At 36.0% G+C, this 22,149-nt stretch overlaps 3 protein-coding genes and 1 pseudogene across 4 annotated transcripts; 3 read left to right on the top strand and 1 right to left on the bottom strand.

The window, feature by feature from the left end:
- Positions 1-257: 257 nt before the first annotated feature.
- On the top strand, positions 258-5,529 carry LOC143543418 (putative methionine--tRNA ligase). Its single transcript, XM_077035747.1, has 17 exons — positions 258-390; positions 948-1,092; positions 1,189-1,342; positions 1,431-1,586; positions 1,662-1,892; positions 1,967-2,110; positions 2,184-2,274; positions 2,354-2,460; positions 2,569-2,683; positions 2,794-2,930; positions 3,015-3,080; positions 3,171-3,299; positions 3,374-3,511; positions 3,612-3,741; positions 3,955-4,160; positions 4,582-4,683; positions 5,010-5,529. The coding sequence occupies exons 1-17, from the start codon at positions 258-260 to the stop codon at positions 5,238-5,240; spliced, it is 2,415 nt and encodes an 804-aa protein (XP_076891862.1). The 3' UTR covers positions 5,241-5,529.
- Positions 5,530-6,257: 728 nt separating this feature from the next.
- On the bottom strand, positions 6,258-10,418 carry LOC143543417 (uncharacterized; annotated as a pseudogene). Its single transcript, XR_013137069.1, has 3 exons — positions 10,361-10,418; positions 7,415-7,761; positions 6,258-6,524 (listed from the first exon to the last, which is right to left on the bottom strand). The product of XR_013137069.1 is annotated as an uncharacterized LOC143543417 (transcript).
- A 4,015-nt stretch (positions 10,419-14,433) lies between these two features.
- Positions 14,434-15,693, top strand: LOC143543416 (F-box protein CPR1-like). The gene has a single exon (XM_077035746.1). It carries the CDS (start codon positions 14,581-14,583, stop codon positions 15,691-15,693), a length of 1,113 nt encoding a protein of 370 aa, XP_076891861.1. The 5' UTR covers positions 14,434-14,580.
- Positions 15,694-17,777: 2,084 nt separating this feature from the next.
- Positions 17,778-18,935, top strand: LOC143543415 (F-box/kelch-repeat protein At3g23880-like). The gene has a single exon (XM_077035745.1). The coding sequence runs from the start codon at positions 17,778-17,780 to the stop codon at positions 18,933-18,935; it is 1,158 nt and encodes a 385-aa protein (XP_076891860.1).
- Positions 18,936-22,149: the final 3,214 nt, after the last annotated feature.

Below are 22,149 nucleotides of genomic sequence, written 5' to 3'. Positions count from 1 at the left end.
TAAGAACGGTTTCCACCAAGTTTTTATTAAGAATCAAAAAATAAATTGTTATGTGATATATTAATTTTGATTGGGTAAATATAATAATAATAATAATAATCAAACTTTTCTATGGTATTTGTCATTTCAATGTTGTCAAAAGCAGAGAATCTGTTCGAACCCAAGTTAACTCAGGCGGCAGTGGAGTTATATTAAAACGAGCTAATTCAGTTACAACAAACTACGCTAACGACTTCAAAAGTCTCCTGTGGTTTACGATGGCAGATACACCGGCCGGCGATGTTCAGAAATCACCGACGAAGCTTCCAATTGCTGGCAAACGAAACATACTGATTACCAGTGCTCTGCCTTACGTCAACAACGTACCTCACCTTGGGAACATCATCGGCTGTAAGTTTATTATTATATATATAATTACTTCGGGTTGTATTGTTGAATCCTAAACTATGATTAGGTATGTAAACGAACCGAGTGAACTGTTCGTGTTAGTTTATTTAATAAACAAAAAAAAAATGTGTTCGTTTAATTAAACGAACGAGCATGAATACATGTTTCGTTCGTGAACGTTCGTTTATTTATGTTTGTTACGTATTGATAAAAAATAATTTAATATTATCTGGATGAGAAATATACTTAATGGTTTTATATTTGTTCATTTGTGTTCATTTATGTTCGCTTAAGTTTGTTTGTATTCATATTTATGTTTGTTTATCTTTGTTCAGTTATGTTCATTTATGTCGGTGAACTGTTTGTTTAGATTTTAAACAAATGAGCATAAAGACATTGAACATGCTCATTTTTTAAACAAACGAACACGAGCACAAATATTTGTTCGAATAAGTGTCCGTGTTCGTTTAAAGTTAAATGAACGTCGATTCGTTTACAGGCCTAATTGTGATTGACTGTTCGAGTAATCATTAACGATGAACTATATTTGTTGCCTGTAGGTGTGTTGAGTGCGGATGTGTTTGCTCGGTTTTGTCGGTTGAGGGAATACAACGCTATATACGTATGTGGAACTGATGAGTATGGAACCGCCACCGAGACGAAAGCTTTGGAAGAGAATTGCAGTCCGAAAGAGATTTGCGATAAGTAATTAAGTTTATTTGTTTCATGTTATTTGATATTTTGGGATATAGTTACAAAAAATGTTGATTCACTTTTGTTTTCCTGTTATTGTCTATGTAGGTATCACGCGATTCATAGAGAGGTTTATAAATGGTTTGACATAAGTTTTGATGAATTTGGGCGAACTTCAACCCCGCAGCAGACAGAAGTTTGCCAATCAATCTTTAGAAAGTTAATGGAGAACAATTGGCTATCTGAAAACACAATGCAACAAGTATGAATACATATTTATGTATGTTTGTATTCATCACTTTTGGTATTCAGATGTATTTAATGAGTTGAGTATATGTTATATGCTGCAGCTTTATTGTGATAAATGCCAGAAATTTTTAGCTGACCGACTTGTTGAAGGTAGCTGCCCGACACCGGGTTGTTATTATGATTCTGCACGAGGTGATCAATGTGAAAACTGTGGTAAACTATTAAATCCGACTGAACTCGTTAATCCTAGATGCAAGGTAAACTGCTTCCTAAAATCACCTTAAATTTTGTTTCTTTTTACTGTTTATGACTCCAATTTGGTCTGCAATTAGGTTTGTGCAAACAGTCCACATATCCGTGATACAAATCACTTGTTTCTTGAGGTCCCATTGTTGGAGAGTAAACTGAGGGATTACATCAGCAACATGTCGGTAGCTGGATCATGGAGTCAAAATGCAATTCAAGCTACAAACGCGTGGCTTAAAGAAGGACTAAGGTCACGATGTATTACTAGAGATTTAAAGTGGGGTGTTCCTGTCCCTCATGAGAGGTTTAAAGACAAGGTTGCTTATCTATTATAATTACATTATATCTATGCTCACATAATAACTCGGGACATTTTGTTTGTTCTGGTTAGGTTTTCTATGTCTGGTTTGATGCACCGATTGGTTATGTCTCAATCACTTCGTGTTACACGCCTGAGTGGGAGAAATGGTGGAAGAATCCTGAAAATGTTGAGTTGTATCAGTTTATGGGCAAGGATAATGTGCCTTTTCACACTGTAAGTGCATTCATTCAGTATTAGTTAACAAAGTGTTAACTCAAATTATAACGTTTTAAGTTAAATTTTCCAGGTAATGTTCCCCTCGACGCTTCTTGGAACCGGGGAAAAATGGACTTTGATGAAGACCATCAGTGTTACAGAGTACCTAAACTATGAAACAGGTATGTATATAGTTTTATACTTGTGTTTTTCTTGACTTAATATGTTGTTGTAATATTCATATCTGGAGGTTATGTGTAGGTAAGTTTTCAAAGACCAAGGGTGTAGGAATCTTTGGTAATGATGCAAAGGATACAAATATTCCTGTAGAAGTATGGCGATATTATTTGTTAACTAATAGACCAGAGGTACAAATTACAACACAACACTTGTCTATTATAACATTAAAAATTTGATCTCTCACTCTTAGCGGCTTGCTTTTTTTCTCTGTCTGATTATTTGGTTTGCATGTATAGGTATCGGACACGTTATTCACATGGGCAGATTTGCAGGCAAAGCTAAACAATGAATTGCTAAATAATCTAGGCAATTTCATCAACCGTGTCTTGACCTTTATTGCTAAAGATCCAGGTTAGTAGTTGCCATAAAAGATGCAAATCCCTTTTAACATCAAGTTTTTTTTATTAGAAATTTATCATCTTTGAAACTGATATTAAAGTTATTAACAATTCCATCAACAGATTCAGAATCGGGTAAAGGTTCGGGATACAATTCCATTGTTCCTGATGCTGCAGGTGCTGAAGCACATCTTTTATCAAAGATTTTAGGAGATAAAATTGGTACTTATGTGGAACAATATGTGGAGGCCATGGAGAAGGTAATTAATGAGACTGGAACATTATAGTAAATTCTACTCGGCCTACACTGGAATAACTAACTATGTGTATTACAATTAACATAGGTCAAACTAAAGCAAGGATTGAAGATTGCAATGAGTATCTCTGGTGAAGGAAATGCATACTTACAAGTAAGTTCACAATTCTACAACACTGTCACCAGAGATACTCATTGTGAACTTACTTGTTTAAGAATGAACAATGTTATTACTTGCATGTAGGAAAGTCAATTTTGGAAGCTTTACAAGGAAGACATATCTGCATGTTCTATAGTCATGAAAACTTCAGTGGGAGTGGTTTATCTTCTTGCTTGTCTCCTTGAGCCTTTCATGCCATCATTTTCTATTGAGGTAAGTAATTAAATGTGTTTTTGTGGAATGGCATTTTTATCCCTCCTAAATTCATTTTAAATTGTTTGCTACAGGTACTCAAACAGCTTTCTTTGCCCCTTCAACTTTCTCTCTCTGACGAGAAACGAGATATAGAGAAGGCTAAAAGACCATGGGAGATTGTACCTGCTGGCCACCGAATCGGGACCCCCGTGCCATTATTTAAAGAACTGGTATATACAAATGCCTCAGATGTCTCTTTTAATTATCACATCACATGTGCCATTGTGAGAATTATGCATCTGGCTTACTGTGGGTGTGTGTTATGTGCAGAAAGATGAAGAGGTGGAATTCTTTAGAGCAAAGTTTGCTGGCAGTCAAGCTGACCGAGCAGACCGAGCTGTCAAGGCAGAAGCTGAAGCAAATAAAACTGCTGAACAATTAAAGAACTCGAAAGTTTCTGGTTGACCTTTTTCTCCTTGTTACTTATAGTTTCTACTAATTGATACCATTTGTTTTTTCTTCTCTCAAAATTTAGTTGTTCTTTGCTTGTTTGATTTCATCTGTTAATTCTATATATATTAGAGTCCACATTTAATATTTATAGACAAGATTTCGTCTTTAAGATTGACGTGTGCTAATTGGATTGCAGCTTATTCTGTTTATACTTCTTCAGATAAAAGTGGAAAGAAAGAACGCGCGACTGCAGCTGAACAAGAAATTACTATCAACCGACTTGATATCCGCGTTGGATTAATTACAAAAATTCAAAAACATCCTAAAGCTGATTCTTTATATGTAGAAGAAATTGATGTAGGTGAAGGTCAACCAAGGACTGTTGTCAGTGGCCTTGTCAAATTTGTTCCAATTGATGAGATGCAGGTTTGTTTCTTTTAAGCGCCGTAATCTCTATTTAAGACCGATTTCAAGCCGTTTAATCATAAACACTTCTTTGGGATGTTATCTCTCAAACTGGTCAACTATATATTTAGCCAAGAGGAAAGCGGGTGAAATGGGCCGAACAGGTCAAAATTTAAAAAGTGAACAGAGTCTATTTTCAATACAATTTCTTTAAACCGTTATATCCAAAGATTTATATTAGTATTGTAATTAATATATATCTTTTGTAATTATAATGACACCTTAATTATCTACTACAAAATTGAACTTAGGACAAAAGGGTTGTCATAATTTTAATAATCAGGTTGGGACATGAAAAGTTATAATTACCAAAGTGAACCATTTTGCAAAGTATGTTTATTATACTCCATTCGTGTTCATGGCGTTCGTGTTTTTTTCTCAGAACCGGAAGGTCTGCGTTCTGTGTAACTTGAAACCCGCAACCATTCGGGACATCAAATCACAAGCAATGGTTCTCTGTGCTTCCACCAAAGATGACACTAAAGTAAGCTATTCAATACTTCAACTATGCTTTCAGTTTTCTAGCCTTTGGTGGCCACCTATTGCTTATCATTGTTCAATACAAATAAAAGATAATTTCATATATCCCCTTGAAATTATAGAAATAAAAATTCAAATCATTGCAAGTGTTTTGAATAAGTATATCAGAAAATATAATTTTTTTTGTTAAACATTATGTAAGTTTTTAGGTGGATATATGACATTGCCCGATCTGTTTCCTTTTACATCAAATTTATCATAAACAGTTCACATTCTAAAAGAATGTAGTGTTTTTTACTTCTGTTTCTTTTAAACGATGCTAAATTTCAGGTCGAACTGGTTGATCCACCACCATCTGCTATTATTGGGGAGAGGGTTACTTTTGCAGACTTTGACGGGAAGCCTGATGATGTATTAAATCCTAAAAAGAAAGTTTGGGAGACATTACAGGTGGATCTACATACAAACAAGGGTCTTGTGGCATGCTATAAAGATTTTCCGTTTACCACCTCAGCAGGTGTTTGCACGGTTGCATCCATTTCTGATGGATCAATAAGATGACGAACAAACAATTTACCAGCAAGATTATCAGTGCAATGATGGTTTATCTCATAAAAGAAACAGATTTATAAGAAGCTATAACTCCTACTTTTAGTTTTCTCAAAAATGTATAAATCGCAACTTGAAAGTCTTGAACCAGAGAATAAATTGCATAAGGATGGTGTTGCACTGTTGTGTATATAAAAGGGTTCCACATCATAGATAATATAATTTCACTTGGACATCTTTTAGACATTATATACAACTAGTCTTTTAACCCAGTATGGCATGTAGCTTGAAATGTAAAGAGAGAAGTTCTTATTTTTATTTATTTTTTGGTATTTTTGAAATACTTTTGGAGTTTAGAAATCGGTCGTTGGAGGCAGGTAGACAGCCCGATCAGCGAAGCACGGTCCAAAAAGCATTATGTTTAGTTTCTTAATTCTCGATAAGCCCAACAAATCGATTATCTTAAGGTTTCCAACAACTTGTGATGACGCTAGGGTTTTGAAAGCAAGTCTCGTCTCATCAGGTGAACGACCAGGAGCTAGCTGGATAACCGATCCAATCCAGTTGAGGCCATTTGATAGAATTTTGCAAAAACCAGAGCAGCCATTTGAGTCAATTAACCAGTTAACCGGGCCAGATTTTTTTATTTTTTTTTGTTATCTTCATTTTAAATTTCATGTTGATTCATTAGCTACTTCACACTGCATATTATTGCATCATGTTTCATTAGCATTGCAAATTCATATTAGAAGATTAATAGTTCCATATTTTATATTTCAATGGACCAGAACCAGTTACAAAAATATTGATCAGACTCCAAACATGGACCTAATGTGTAGGTTTACCCAACCTGCTTTCGCCCTTAACGGACATAAAAATTCCTGCCTCATAAACTAGGTTGGCTTGGCTTTCTTTTTTCCCTTTCTCAAATTTCTAAGCAATTACTACTTCAAATATTATTACAAACATATAACTGTAAAAGAATAGAACTATGTTTACCAACTGTAAAAACAGATTATCACTCAACTCACCAAAAATCACTTTTATGTCTGATATTAAGCACATGTCACATGTTAAAAAAAGATGGACATTAAAAGCAAATAAAAAGGATGCTTTTTGCAATGAAAACTAAAGATTAATTGACGGTGCTTCCAACAATGGCCTCCAATATCTTACCTTCCAGTTCAGACTCATCAATCCACAAGGAACTTTGTTGCTTCAGGAGCCGAGTTTTTTCTCCATAATTTTGTTCTCTCTCGATTTGTGATATTCAAGCTTCTCGGCTCTTTCCTTTAACTGCAACCACAAGAAATTGGAAAACATTAGTTACAGTATGTACAAGGGTTTATATGGCTTTGTATGATCTCACGGTTTTGTGTGTGTGTTGAGTCATCATGTAAGACTACAATAAAATTAAAATCAAGATACAAACAACAGAAACTGAAATATCGTCTTCATTAATGAGTAATCATGTAGCATACAATGGAATTATATCAATCCACACACGAGTCATCATGTAACAACACTTACGTCCCTGTTATAGGTGAAGCCAGTATGTAAAAATGGCACACCAGCAATTACAATAAAAAGAAACTTCAAGATACAAGCAAAAAAACTAAAAGTTATCTTCCTTAAATGAGTCATCATGTAGCATACAATGCAAATATATCAGCACGTGCACACACATATATGACATATGCATACTTAAGCCCTGTTACAGTGTGTAAAAATGGCACACCAGCAATTTCAGTGAAATAAGCGTCAAGATAAGATCAAAAGACACTGAAAGGCTGTCACTTATCTAACCCAAACTTAGTGCCGCAAATGAACCAAACCAAACAAAGCATTGTTCATGTTCGTCCGTTAAGCTTTCATCAGAAACACCTAACTGAACGAAATTCCTTGTTCGTGTTCATTCATTAAGAAAATGAGCTTGTCCGTGAACGGTTCACATACACAAATGAACACAGACAATGCTTTTTTTTTTTAATTTGGCTAACCACTAATGGTCCGTGTCAACGGTTCGGTCTGGCAACCAAGTTTGTGTTGGTGTTTTTTTAACATTCATATTTATATTTATATTTATATGTTAATTAAAAAAGTCATTAAAATATATTAAAACCCTTTATTGAACAAACATAAACGAACTTATATGAACACATTATCAAACGTTCACGAACACAAACCAGAGTTTGGCGAAACTCCTCCTCCGCCACTTCCCGTTCCGCCGCAGCCTTCGCAGCTTTACGCTCCTCACCTTCAATCCTCATCGCTTCCTTCTTAATCTCATCCTTCCTCTGTTTCTCAATCCGCATAACCTCCATCTCCTCTATGTATTCCTTTCTTAACGCCTTCACCTTCATCGCGTACTCTCGGCGAAGCTGACAGAGCTTCGATTGAGCCTGTTTCGGATCCTTTGGCGGCTTCCAGCTGTTGAGATAGTCGCTTTGGGAAAAATATTGGTGGTTGCGTTGGTGATCGTTGTGATGTGAGACTGTGGTTGAAAGATCGGTGTGAGTGTTGGCGTATGGTGCTTAGAATGGTGGTTGAACGGTGGAGAATACGTGAGGTTGCCATTGCCGCCGGTGACACAACTACCAAGGGTTTTAAATGTTTATTTTTTTTTCAGACAACGTTAGATAACCAAGCCCACACAATCTTCTGTTTAGGGAAAAACCAGGGTATTTTTAGGAACCAGTTCCGGGTGTGGTAAATAAAAGTCAAAACCGGGTCCGGTTCTGGGTATAGTCAGGTATTTGATGGGGTTTTTCTAGGTTTCGGGTAGGGTCGGGTCGGGTTTTGGGTTATGACCGAGTATTGGTAGAACCGGGTCCGGATCGGTTCCGTTTTCGATACAATTCCAGGGAGAGACCTAAAGCCTGGTCTGTACCTGCGGGTAGGATAGATTCGGTCCGGTTTCTGGTAGGAACTGTCGGATCCGGTCCGAAACCGTTTTTTTTTTCACCTCTAAATACAAGCTAAAGTTTATTGAGAAAAAAAATGAAAAGTATTTAAGTTTTTATGTTCTTTGTATTTATGATCTAATAGAGTACAACACTATAAAATTCAATGTTTTAAAATAAGTAAAACGCCAATGATATGTATGTTATTCTATTTTCATGTAATTTATCCACAAACTCTGGTCTCATTTTATCAAAAGTGGTGTTGTACTTGTTAATTTGTACAATAAATTTAATCGACATGACAGTTGTCGACGATCAAACTGTTGTTTCTCTTGTTTGTTAAATTTCCAATCACGTTTTAGTTGGCGTTTAAAAAATAAAATTACCTTTTGGTTAGCACTTATTTGTACAAGAAAGAAATGGATAGACACTCATTGACGGTCAAGGCTATTGATGCCTGTGTTTGTTAACAAGTCAATTAACATTTTAGTTGGTGTTTAAAAACCCAATCATCTTTTAGTTGGCCCTTGTTTGTACTCTTGGGTTTAATATGAAGGCTTGATTGTTTTGGGTTCGGTTTAAGAGAATTATGAAGTAGAAAAATAGAGATCAAATAGGTTGGTCCGCTTTGTTTTATTTTAAGTAAAGCTCATATTAGTTTTATTGATGAATAAGTGGAAAAACCTAACTTGTATCTATATATATATATATATTTATTCCTGTACTTGTAATTCCTCATCACGAGTGAGACAAAAAGCAATAATAAAGTATCCTAGCCCGTGCGTGTTCATCTTCGGTTATATTTTCTCTTGCAGATTATATTGTGTTTGTGTGTGTGTTGCAATACCTGAATCCTTAACAAGTGGTATCAAGAGCCGAGGTTACACATGAAAACACGATCGCTAGAGAAATTGTTTGGATCAAACTAGGGTTAAGTTTTTTGGCAGCCGTCTATTAAACCAAGTTTTTTCGATCAGAGGTTAGTCGTCCACCAAACCCGCCGTTTCTTTGAATTCATCACCAAGAAAAGATAAAATAATTAAAAGAAGAAAATGAGATACTTGAAATTGTTTTTACTAGTACTTCTTTTCTGTGAACACACACAACCACCGCCGCCAATCAAATCAAAAAGTCAACAAAACCTTTATTGTTGTGTTAATCATTCCAAGTAGTTTTTTTTCTTGAGCATCGATCAACAGAAAATTATATTGCTTTGTTTTTTAAACATATCTGATCAGAAAGAAAGCTCGGAACATGTTCGCGTTTCTAGTTCGTTTCAGTTTTTAATTATTAATTTGGTTTGGGGTTGGTTTGTGAGTTTGTAACGAGTTTTGATTATTGGGTTTTGGCGTTTATCGGGCAGTTTAGCCGGATGGTTTTGTTGTGGTTGTCGGGAGTTATTTTATTTGTCCGAGATTATTTTTTATGATTTTGTTACCGAGACCCAAAGTCGGAAATTCTTAGTTTGAGATAATGGCTGAGAGCGGTAAACTTTAGATTGAGAAGTTCGATGGTAAAGACTTTGGTTGGTGGAAAATGCAAATGGAGGATTTGCTAGTTCAGAAAGATTTGGACATGGTATTGGGTGAAAGACTGAAAAAGAAAAATCTGGATGAGTAGGACACTTTGGATAAGAAAGCCAAGGCAATTATTAAATTGTCATTATCGAAGGATGTTGCGTTCAATATCCTGAAGGAAACCACAATGCGTGGGATAATGAATGCTTTGTCTAATATGTATGAGAAGCCTTCGGCAGCTAATAAAGTTTTCTTGATTCGTGAACTGGTGAAAACGAAGATGAAAGAAGGAAGTTCAGTTACAGTGCATATCAACAAATTAAACTCGATTTGTCAAGACGTGGGTCAGTTAGTATCAAATTCGAGGATGAGGTTCAGGCTCTACTACTGTTATCGTCCTTGCCAGATAGCTGGTCAGGAACTGTTACAGCGATTACTAGTTCAACCAGTGAGTTCACTTTTAATGGGTTTCGAGATCTTATTTTTTGGCGAAGACGTCAGGCGAAGAAATTCAGGTGAATCATCAAGTGATTTAATGTATGTTGGCAGAGGAAGAAAAAATAACAGAGGTAGTGGGAGTGGGAACAGGAAAATGAGTCAGTTTAGAACTCGGAAGGATGTGGTATGTTGGAACTGCAATGAAGCGGGATATTTAAGGAATAGTGTCCGAATGATAAGAATGAAAAGAAAGAAGTCAACACTGCAGAAGAACACTCAGATGATGAGTTTTTAGTTCTTAGTGTTGAGGATAATGTTGATTCCAGAGTCATGGATTCTGGTGCTTCATTTCATGCTACCCACAGCAGTGAAACATTGCAGAATTTGAAGGAATGTGATTTTGGTAAGATTAGACTGGCGAACAATGATGTTCTTGACGTTACGGGCATGGGTGACATGAATTTAGTTACTGCAGCCGGTTCATGGACCTTGAAAGATGCCAGAGTGATTCCAAGCTTAAAGAAAAAGTTGATTTCTGTTGGGCAGTTGGATGAACAGGGACATGAGGTTAAATTTGGGAACAGACAGTGGAAAATTGTTAAGGGAAATCTTGTCATAGCTCGAGGAAGAAAGAGGGGTTCATTGTATATTGTTAGTTTATCGTCTGAGGGAGTGACCGACCCAGTTCAGAAGAAGACCAAAGTCCGATTCATAGAGTCTAGTGGCAGAAGAAGGTTTGTTTTGCAGGAAATAAACCAGAGCCACATGTCAGATTCAGGTTGAACGTTGTAAGGCCCTGTTCCCGGTGCCTCACTTTAATGTCGGATTTACTCATAAACACAGTTCTACAAATCAGAGTTTATTAAAACTTTCGCGGAATATAAAACTGTAACCGTTTATTACAAAACATTTAATATTTTCTTTAAAACCATAAAATAAATCGTCATATTAAAACATCATTTCTTCCATCTTCAAATGCCAGCCGTTCGATTCATACCATGGGCCAACCTCATGCTAGCTCTTTAATCATATTCACCTGCGTGTATACTAAAAGTCAGCTACGCTGAATGAGTTCTAGTTAATCAGGCGACATATAATACATACACATGTCTTACATACATATATATCTTATCCTTGTATAAATATCCATAAGAGGACGTCACATAATATCTATTAAAAAAACTATTACTATCACCCTACTATTTATATTCTCCATAAAAGGACACTCTATATATATATATTCTCCATGGAAGGAACTTCCTATATACTTCCATAGAAGGAACACTATGTTTTCCATTAAAGAAACACTATGCTTTCCATCAAAGGAACACTATGCTTTCCATTAAAGGAACACTATGCTTTCCATCAAAGGAACACGGGGCTTTCCATTAAAGGAACACTATGTGTTCCATCAAATGAACACTCTATATATTATCCGTAGAGGGAACTCTCTCTCTCTATATATATATATATATTATCATTTAATATCCATATCAGGAGACAATGATCGCTATTCTTGGCAATACATGCAATATCCGAAGATCGTTCACGTATCGACAAGTAATCATCCCTGCATTTCATACAATATCCATATCTTTATTTATAACCTAACGGTACATGCAATATCCGAAGATCGTTCACGTACCGACAAGCAATCAATCGTATCTAACACATATATCATACATGGCATACACTTACCATTTAAGTTAAGTGTATTAACTGTCACATCGAGTATGCACACAACCCCGAAAACATAACAAGGAAGTGGGGCTAGAAACTCACCTGAATGCGGTTACGTTCACCGTTAATAGTTATTCCCTTCTTGAGCCATGCACGGCTAACTGTATAATATTTACATGTATCAAATAACTATTACTACTCATATCGTATTTCTATCTTTATATAACCCACAACGAACGGGGGTCCGGGGGCAGCGCCCCTGGCAGCGGGGTTCTATGGGCGACAGCCCCTAGCGGGGTCCAAGGGGCAGAGCCCCTGGCTGGGGTTAAGCTGCCAGGTTAGTTTGAAAAAATTTTATTTTCGTTAACTGTCTTAACACATTTTCCATTAACATTTTAGATAATTTTCTAAGTTGGGCTTGATTGCTAAACCTAAGTTAATGGGCCAGTTTGCTTTATATTAGCTATGGGCTTAGCCCAACTGTCCACTGTGGTACCGGGCCCAACTGTTCACTATCTGGGCTCAGGCCCAAGCCAAATTGGGTGGCCGAGAACCCCTAGCAGAGAACCCTGTTTCTGGCCGAGAACCTGTTCTGACCGAGAACCTGTTCTAGCCGAGAACCTTGGTTTGACCGAGAACTCGGGTTTTGACCGAGAACCCATTTTGGCCGAAAACTCCTTGCAACCGAGATCTCGGGTTGGCCGAGAACTCCATAAGGTGGTCGAGAACACCCAGGTTAGGTGTGTTCAGCTCACCTTTCTATCTTAATCATTTTTACCCATCTCTGTTATTGTTTTACAGCTTACAACCAGAACTTTAACTACCTTTTTTATTCATACTAACCGTTTTACCCCCGTCACTAACCCATTATCTAGATCTACTTCGTTTTAGGCATAAGGCTTGGACCTTTATAGATTTAAAACATTCTAGGCTAGATATAGGGTTTCCTCTAAGAACCGTTTATACCCATGAGTCCCTTTCATCCATTTTAATCATCAAGTTTGCATTTTTATGATGTATCTAGACCCGATCTACTCTAGGTTTGACTTTCATGATTATTCGTTCATAAAAACGTAACCTTTAAGATCAAGAACATACCTTTAGACGTTTCTAGGTTACGGCTAGCTTGATACGTGATCTTGGGCTTGCTATCTAGCTTTTATGATCGAAGATCCAACGCTACTATGATCGGTTTAAGGGTTTGGATGGTGGCCAACGGCTAGGGAGGGAATGTTTGGCTTAAGTGTGTGTTTTATGGTGTGGAGAGGATAAGATGGAAAATATGGATGGAAAATGGAAAGGATTAGGGTTTAAGGGGATTTATACTCCCTTAAGCCCATGGACTCAAAGCCCATCTTTCCTTTTTGGTCCATAATTAATTCCCTTTAGTTAGCCTACTTATCCTTTTATATTTATTATTTAATCCACTAACTCAATTATTTCACCCGACACAATTAATATATTAAATATTATTTTAGAAATTTCGGGATGTTACAAACGTGCTAGAAAAGGTTCAGAAAAACCAGTTAGATGTTTAATTGGCAGTGGGAGCATAGGCAGTCAGTCAGTCAAAGCTTTAGCCAGAGTTACCAGACAGTGGATTAAGAAAACCAGTATTTCAGCGGTTAAAGTCTCTCTAGAAGATCACCTGCTTATATGGAGAGTGTTATTTTTTCTCAAGGTATTCCAGGATTCAGCAGTTCGTGTAAGTAGGAGCCGATAGGGACAGAGAACGAGTCGGTGGCAGTTTTAGCCATGACTGATGTGTTGGAGCTCGGGGGAGCTTCAACAAGCGTTCAGGTTAACTGATGAAAAGGCAGATGCAACCAGGAAGACGAGGAAGATTATAAGAGGTACAAGTGATCATTGGTAGGCAGTTTGAAGATTATCAAGCCTCCAAGTGAGAAATTATTGGGTTTAATATGGAGGCTCGATTGTTTTGGGTCCGGTTCAAGAGAGCTATGGAGCAGAAAATTAAAGATCAAATGGGTTGGCTTGCTTTGTTTTAATTAAAGCCCATATTAGTTTTCTTGGTGAACAAGTAGAAAACCCTAACTTGTATCTATATATATATATTTATTCTTGTACTTGTAATTCCTCATCACGAGTGAGACAGAATGCAATGATAAAGCATCTTGGTTGCAATCCGTGGACGTAGGTCAGCCGACCGAACCACGTAAATCTCGCGTGTTCATCTTCGTTTATATTTTCTCTTGCAGATTATATTGTGTTTGTGTGTGTGTTGCAATACCCGAATCCCTAACATGTACAATAAAGAAATTGACACGCACAAAAAAGAATAGATAGACAGTCATCGACAAGAAGCAAAAGCCATTTAGGAATTGATGCTTTCTTCGACATTGATTAAAGGTTTCGTTAAGCTCCTAAATAATGAATACGCACCTGCTTTCCCATGTTTTTGATGCTTTCACGTTAATAAAAAAACGTTAACCAAAATTAAACATAACCGATAAAACTGATCAGTTATGGCTAAGTGAATCCGATTAACTGACCATTCGATTGTGGCTACTGTTAACGTGTCTTCGTCAACTACCTTTAGTCGAAACGAAGCAAACCTTGTATGTTAGTGTTTTTCCAAATTTTATACCAACATTTCCATCTTTACACCTCCGGTTCTGGATTTGATATCGGACCATATGATGAAAACAAGCCAAGTATAAGGGGGGCATAAAATCAATTAGGGAAACATGAAGGGAGTCATATGAAATCTCTAAAAGAGAAATATGTATATATATAATAATGTTAAATCCTGTAAAATATATCCCCAGAAACCCTAATTAACCAGCAACTGCAATGGCACTCGACGACGACAGCCAACAACCAAAGAGAATTAAAACGTTGCAAACAAACCTTCCGACGGATATCGCTGCTGAACTTCTATTGAGGCTTCCGGTTGAATCGGTGTTACGGTGTAAGTCTGTTTGCAAGTCATGGTACTCTTTGATTTATGATCCTCAGTTTGTCAAGTCCCATCTTGCTATCTCAACTAGAAGCAACAATCATCATCGACTAATTTATAACACTAAAGTACTCCGTGACAGCCGGCAAATATTAAAACTTAAGACTTGTAATCTTCGTGATGTGCTGTATGATAATTCCATTAATAATGCTTTAGACATTGATTATCCACTCAGAGACCCTTTAAAATATGTTTATGCTATTGCTTCTTGCAATGGATTGCTATGCATGGCTATTATGGATGAGCTTCTGTTTATTTGGAACCCTAGTACTAGAAAATCATACAGATTGCCACCCACTGGCTATAGAAAGGAGTTTGGTTCGTATGTGTTGTATGGTTTTGGGTATGATGAGTCTACTGATGATTACAAAGTTGTTGAATTGTCTTTTAATAATAAAGATAAGCGTGAAACCTTGGTTAAGATATACTCATTAAAAAGTGGAAACTGGAAGAAAATTGATGCTATTCCTCATTGTTTTACAAATACTTTTCTTGGCAACTTCTCTAATGGAGCTCTTCACTGGGTTACTACGAAAGGTTTAGGGCCGTGGGCTATAATTTCTTTGGACTTAGCAAAGGAGAGTTTTGGGGAAGTTTTGCAGCCTCTGTATGATGAAGGTGATAAGGATTTGAGATTAGGATGTCTAAATGAATGGTTGTGTGTGCTTTGTGATTATCGTGGAACTCGTGCGGATATATGGGTGATGAAGGATTATGGAGTGAAAGATTCTTGGACTAAATTGGTTTCCATCCCGTACTTGAATGTTCCTTGGAGGGAGCGGCTTTTAAGGCCTTTGTGTATGTCAAATGATGGAAAAATGTTGTTACAATTTGGGTTTAGGAAAGTGATTGTGTATGATTCTAAGAACAATTCATATTCAGAAATTCAGAACTTAGACAGATGTCTTGGAGCGTGTACGCCTGCAGCAGCTCTTGGAGATATATAGGTATTTTTTTCTCTTTTATGTTGTTTTCTGTTAGTTGTAATAAACCATAAGCTGCCAACTTCTTTTTACCCTCTAAAAAGCTATGTTTACCGTTAAGGTTGCATACAGATTGTGTAGCGAAACTGCTTGCAATGGCAGCATATTAATTGGCTATTATGTAGGAACATTTATGAATGGATAAGTATGATAGGTTTGATTTGAACTTGCTATGGTTGTTGCCCCTATCTTGAAACTTGAAATGAGCAGCTGATAGTAAATTAGTTTATGTACCTTGATAATTATATCTTAGGTTTGACTTGATTTGCATGGCCCATGTGGGACTCTTTGGGAAACAACAGTTATTTTAGTGAAACAAGTAACTAACTTGGTGGTTTTGTTCCTATTAATGCAGGATCTGATGGCTACTACAGTGGTTATTGCTCTTAGCTTGAACTGATCAGCAAACGATGGTCAATGGCTATTGCTATAAATAAAGATGATTATTAGTACAAACTAACTTTGTTTCTGCATTAATTTGTTTTTAGTAGCAAATTTAGTGGCATGTTTCTGAATGCTGCAATCTATTGCTTTCTGTGTTCATATATATGATACATCACGATTTTTGCTTTTAAGCTGGACGGTATTCTTGACATGCGAAATTGATGCTTTCTTCGTCGTCGATTAAAGTTGGGCATTTTAAGCTACCGATTAAGGAACTTGCGCTTGCTTTACCAATTTTTTGATTTTTTTTCTTCAAAAGCAAATAAAATGTAATGCAAACACCTAATGATCGAGGCATCTTCATAATTACGGGTGTGAAACTGCAATTAACTTGTTATGTAATTGGGTTGGCACAAAACCATAATCGAAAACCGAATAGTTAATTGAAAATTAATTATCTTGATTTAATCATAACCGATAAAGCCGACCGTTATGGTTACGTTAATATGGTTAATCCATTCGGTTATGCTTACGACTAATTTGTCTTTGTTAACCAAAACAAACCGAACCATGCATGTTAGTGTTTACCAAATTTTATACCACTATTTCCATCTATTTTGCCTCCGTTTTTCGATTTAAACATTTAAAGTTATGTTATAGATGTCTATAACCGAGCTTAAAACGCCATAACCAAGTTTGAAACCATTATATTTTAGCTTCAAAACTTCCTAAATGAGTTAGGGACACTATAACTGAACCATTTTCAACAAGAAAAAAAAAGAAAAAAATAATAAAAAGAAATAAATTTAACTGAAGCCGGCCCATAACCAACGATTTACGATCATTTGGTTATAGTTATGATTAAGCAAACTTACATAACAAAAGCTCGATTATGGTTATTTAACGGTACCAACCGAATTCGCACGCCCCTAAACAATTACCTTGAATCTTTGATCACTACAAGAAAATAAACATGTACGTAGAGACCAAGTGCTTTTGGCCTGTAGGGACGACATGTTGTTTCTACAAGTTTTGTCACTAGAGGCCCGTACCAACAGGTCCTAAGGTCGTCTTTATAGGTGTCGTCTCCATAGATAAACTTTTAGTAATGACATGTCCTCCCAATAAGCATATAATAAAAATATATATTTTTAATCCATAAGAATGACATGTCGTCCCAATAGATTTGAAATAATAAAAAATTCTAGATATCTTGTAGGAACGATATGTTAATCCCTATAAGTTTTATATGAAAAAAATATTTTTACCTATAGAGACAACATGAGACGGCATGTCGTCTCTATAGGTCTTTCTTTTTAAGAAAATAAAACATATAATTTTACCTATAGAGACGGCATGTTGTCTCTATAGGTCTTAAAAAATTAAAAAAATAAATAAAAATTTTCCAGTTTCTAAACCAGAAAATCCCAATAAACAAAACAAATTTAAACCTGTTAAAAAAACTACAAACCAAGCCAAGTACAAGGAGGCATAAACCAATTATGTGAACTACCAGACGAACATTAACAATTACATAAATACAAAGAGAGTCGGATGTAATATCTAAAAGAGAAGTATATATTATAAATATAACATCAAACCATATATATATATTCACCATATATATTAATTTCCCCAAAAACCCTAACCAGCAACTGCATGCAATGGCACTTGACGACAACCAACAATCAAAGAAAACCAAAACATTGCATTCAAGCCTTCCGACGGATATCGCTGTTGAAATTCTCCTCAAGCTTCCGGTTAAATCGGTGTTACGGTGTAAGTCTGCTTGCAAATCATGGCGCTCTTTAATTTGCGATCCTCAGTTTGTTAAGTCTCATCTTGCTATCTCAACTAGAAGCAATAATCACTATAGACAACATAGACTTCTAATTGTTAGAACTAAAGAAAGATTATTTAAGACATGTAATCTCCATGATGTGCTTTATGATAATTCCATTAATAGGGATTTAGAGCTTGATTATCCATACAAACACAACTTAAACTATTTTTGGGTTGTTGGTTCTTGCAATGGATTGCTATGCATGGCTATTGAGAAGGAGGTTCTTATTATTTGGAACCCTAGTACTAGAAAATCATGCATATTGCCACCGCCAACTGGTTATAGAAAATTAGAGATTGGTTATGTGCGTTATGGTTTTGGGTACCAAGAGTCTACTGATGATTACAAAGTTGTTGAATTATCTCGTAGGTTTGAAGATATAACTAAGTGGAAAACTATGGTTAGGATATACTCGTTAAAAAATGGAAACTGGAAGGAAATTGGTGCTTTTCCTCATGGTTTTCAGTTCGATGATTGTGCACCTAGTACTACGTTATGTAATGGGGCTTTTCATTGGATTGCTGGTAAGGATTTAGGGACGCGGATTATAGTGTCTTTGGATTTAGCAAAGGAGACTTATGGGCAAGTTTTGCAGCCTCTGTATGATGCAGGTCATAAGTATTTGACACTGGGGACTTTGAGAGAACAGTTGTGTGCGCTTTGTGATTATCCTGGTATTCGTGCGGATGTATGGGTGATGAAGGTTTATGGAGTGAAAGATTCTTGGACCAAATTGGTTTCCATCCCGTATAATTTGACTGTTCCTGGTATATATATTGATCGATTTTCAATGCCTTTGTGTGTTTCAAATGATGGAAAATATTTGTTGCAATCCGGGTGCATGAAAAGATTGATCGTCTATGAATCCAAGCACTGTTCACTTTCGAAAATTCAGAATGCCGATGTATATATTAATGCTTTTGTCATTGTCGAGAGCTTGGTTTCACCTATGCCTGCAACAAGTCTTGGAGATAGGTAATAAATGCTCTTTTAACTTGCTTTGCATGGCCCCTGTGGACTGTTAGGGACCAAACAGTTATTAACTGAAACAAGTAACTAACTTGGTGGTTGTGTCCCTATTAATGCAGGCTCTGATGGCTACTACAGTGGTTATGAATGCTCCTAGCTTCAACTGAGCAACCGATGGTGAACGGTTATTGCTATAAATAAAGATGATTATTAGTAGAAACTAACTTTGTGTCGGTATTTGTTTTTGATAACAAATTTGGTGGTATGTTTCGGAATGCTGGAATCTATAGCTTTTGTGTTCATATGAGAAACAACACTTTTTTGCTTTTATGTTGGACGGTAAATGTAACGTTTTATGGATATGTTTAGTATTGTTTCGAGAAATATGGTAAGGGATGTTCTGCTAAAAAGGTGGCCCCTGTTAACTTTCTCACGGATCCTATTGAAGGGAGGTCTACTTTACGACCAGCTGATATTCTTGTGTTCGGGTGGGCAGGGGGGAAACACGCCTGTGTGGATCTTACAGGAGTGTCTCCTCTTGTTGGGCTCAGGGACCGTGGGTTTGTTGTGGGTCAGGCTGCGTTGAAGGCTGAATCGGGCAAAGTTGTTAAACACGAGAAAGCTTGTTTAGATAATCAACATGTCTTTCTACCATTTGCCTTTGATACATTTGGTTTTCTGGCTCCAGAGGCTGTGAAATTTTTGAGTAGGGTTCAGCGCGTCGTACACAGAACCTCTTCAGCTTCTAGGTCTCAAAGCTTCGTTTTTAGCAGGATTGGCTTTGCTGTTCAAAAGGAGGTTGCGGCGCAGCTTGTTGCCCGTTTGCCTGCCACTTTATTGTAATCGTTTTATAGTAAATTATATAAAACTTCGATTATTTATGTAAGCAAATTATGCATCTCAATCTGGTGGTTTTAATGTCATCATGATGCTGCTGTGTGAATGTGTGGCTCCAAAATGATATTCAAGTGAATAGGGATTAGTTTTCAATATAGGCATGTGGGTCGGGTTGAGTTGAAAAAAAAAGAATAATCGTTTTTAAATTTATATAATTGTTGTTTAGTATGATACTAGAGATGTCAGTATAATGGTCAAATGATACAACATGACACCATAGTTGAAAACTTGAAATATTGAACAATCAAGGACTTCAACAGGTCTTCTTTCTTGGTATGATATTTTCTTTCACAAGTCTTCGAGACTCCTTTAAATTTTTGGGGCTTGGGATGAGTAAGAAACAAGCTCTTAAAATCGTATTTGTCAATTATGTGATAGATAATTTTGTATTTTTGCCAATAGGGTTCACAAGCCCAAAATGGACCAAATAAATTTTTTTAAAAAAAAAAACAAGTTTCTAAAATAAGTCGTATAAAATACAAGTCAAATTATCATTTGAATTTACCAATAAAGTTCAAAAGCCTAAAACAGACCAAATAAAAAAAGAGAAGCCCAAAATAGATCAACAATAATAATAATAATAATAATAATAATAATAATAAACAACTTACTAAAATGACTTAAATTCTCGCAATACAAATAAAAGTTTTTTCTCTATAAAATAAAGAAAAAAAAAACACTTGTGGGAATTAAACCCATGACCTTTAGTTTCATAGTCAAGCATTATTTCCATTCAATCAATGATTCATTTTGTATGTGTTTGATTCTAAAAAAATATATATATAAAATACAAATATTTCTTTTAGCAATTACGGGTCTTTCGAGAGAGTGTGCATGTCTGGTTCGTCGCCCTCCTTTTGGGCCGAGTCTGTAATATTTTTCACAAACATGGTAACAAATGTATAAACAAATTCAAGTAGCTTTCAAGTTGTAATCACTTTAACATATGGAAAACAATGATTATTAAGTGAAGCAATAATCATGCTAAACAATGATGAAGTTTAGACGAAAACGCTAATCATGCTAAATAATGACGAAGTTTAGACGAAAACGTTGTATAAACATTTTCAAGCAAAAACATATAAATTAAAACTACTGAGTAAAAATGTATGGGTGAGGGTGGGTGGGGGGGGGGGGCCTAGGCCACCAAGAAGCTACGTCTCTTGCTGAATACTAACCGATTAACTGACATCCTATGCAATAAGGGTGTTTGGGTTGAAACCGATTAATCCTATAATTGAACCAAACTAAAACAAATTAAAACCAAATTGAAATTCAAACTTAATTTTCAGTGTGGTTTTAAATTGAAAGTGAATTGGTGACTCGGTTTTAGAATTCACAAAATTTAAATTGGGTTCAAACCAAATAACAAATAATAGTTGTTAAGATGATGAGTGTGGCCATCTTAACAAGGGTATTGTTTGTTTGTCACAACTCACAAGGTTAGTATTAAACACAACGTTAATATTAACCTTGTGACAAATATAACCAAGTAACCAACCAATTATGTGAGCTACCAGACAAAGGCAGTTACATGTAATATGATAGACTAGACAACCATATATATTATCATTCCCCCCAATCAATTACCCAATAATCCTAACCCAACCAGCACTCGACTGGAATGGTATTTCACAACCACCATCAATCAATCAAAATATGGCAATCCTCCTGTGAAGCTCATCTGTTCTTACCACGGATATCACTACCGCCACTGCCCACCACCACCCACCACTATCACCGCGCACCACCAATTCTATTTTATTTATTTGTCTTTCCTGCCTACCTAACAACATGAATCAATAATCCATTACATTCTTAGTTACTTGATGCAGGAGTGCAGGATAGTCTCCGAAAATCCCTAAAAATTGAGGACTCGGGGCAAGTAAAGAATGAGCCTCTGAAATATATACTCAATAACTCTTATATATAAAGTAAATTCTACGACGATAATTGTGAAACAATAAACAAAACGAAAGTATATTAGCAAAATAATTTTTAAATATTTAAACAAATCGTGAAGGTATCCTACCATTTTTGGTTTTAAACTGAATGGTCTTTAAAAAAAATATAACTATTAACATGGGGTTAATAAGAATTAGGCGTATGACATAGTAGCTTTAATTGAAAATGAAAAACATATGAAAATCAAAAAATTAAAGAGTATAAATGAGTGAGACAAAAGCAAGATTTGAACATGGACAACTCAGTTTTGATGGGGTGTGTTTACCAGTTGAGCCAAATTAAAGTTATTGAACTACAAGGTTTACATTGTATATGTACATATGTATAAGTGTCAACTATTTCTGGGCATAAAAAACCGGTGG

The sequence above is a fragment of the Bidens hawaiensis genome, unplaced genomic scaffold (genome assembly GCF_021521415.1).
Source record: "Bidens hawaiensis isolate Kalapana, Puna unplaced genomic scaffold, B.hawaiensis_p1.1 tig00013119_1, whole genome shotgun sequence".
Taxonomy (NCBI): Eukaryota; Viridiplantae; Streptophyta; class Magnoliopsida; order Asterales; family Asteraceae; genus Bidens; species Bidens hawaiensis.
The sequence above is the reverse complement of the archived record's forward strand: the minus strand, read 5'-3'. Positions and strand labels throughout refer to the sequence as shown.

What these genes read in the sequence shown, in the direction of transcription:
- LOC143543418 (XM_077035747.1), top strand. Translation starts at nt 258, where the DNA reads ATGGCAGATACACCGGCCGGCGATGTTCAGAAATCACCGACGAAGCTT. An exon ending in ATGTGGAGGCCATGGAGAAG is followed by an intron (nt 2,931 to 3,014) that starts GTAATTAATGAG and finishes CAATTAACATAG; the next exon opens with GTCAAACTAAAGCAAGGATT. An exon ending in TGCCATCATTTTCTATTGAG is followed by an intron (nt 3,300 to 3,373) that starts GTAAGTAATTAA and finishes TGTTTGCTACAG; the next exon opens with GTACTCAAACAGCTTTCTTT.
- LOC143543416 (XM_077035746.1), top strand. Translation starts at nt 14,581, where the DNA reads ATGGCACTCGACGACGACAGCCAACAACCAAAGAGAATTAAAACGTTG.
- LOC143543415 (XM_077035745.1), top strand. Translation starts at nt 17,778, where the DNA reads ATGGCACTTGACGACAACCAACAATCAAAGAAAACCAAAACATTGCAT.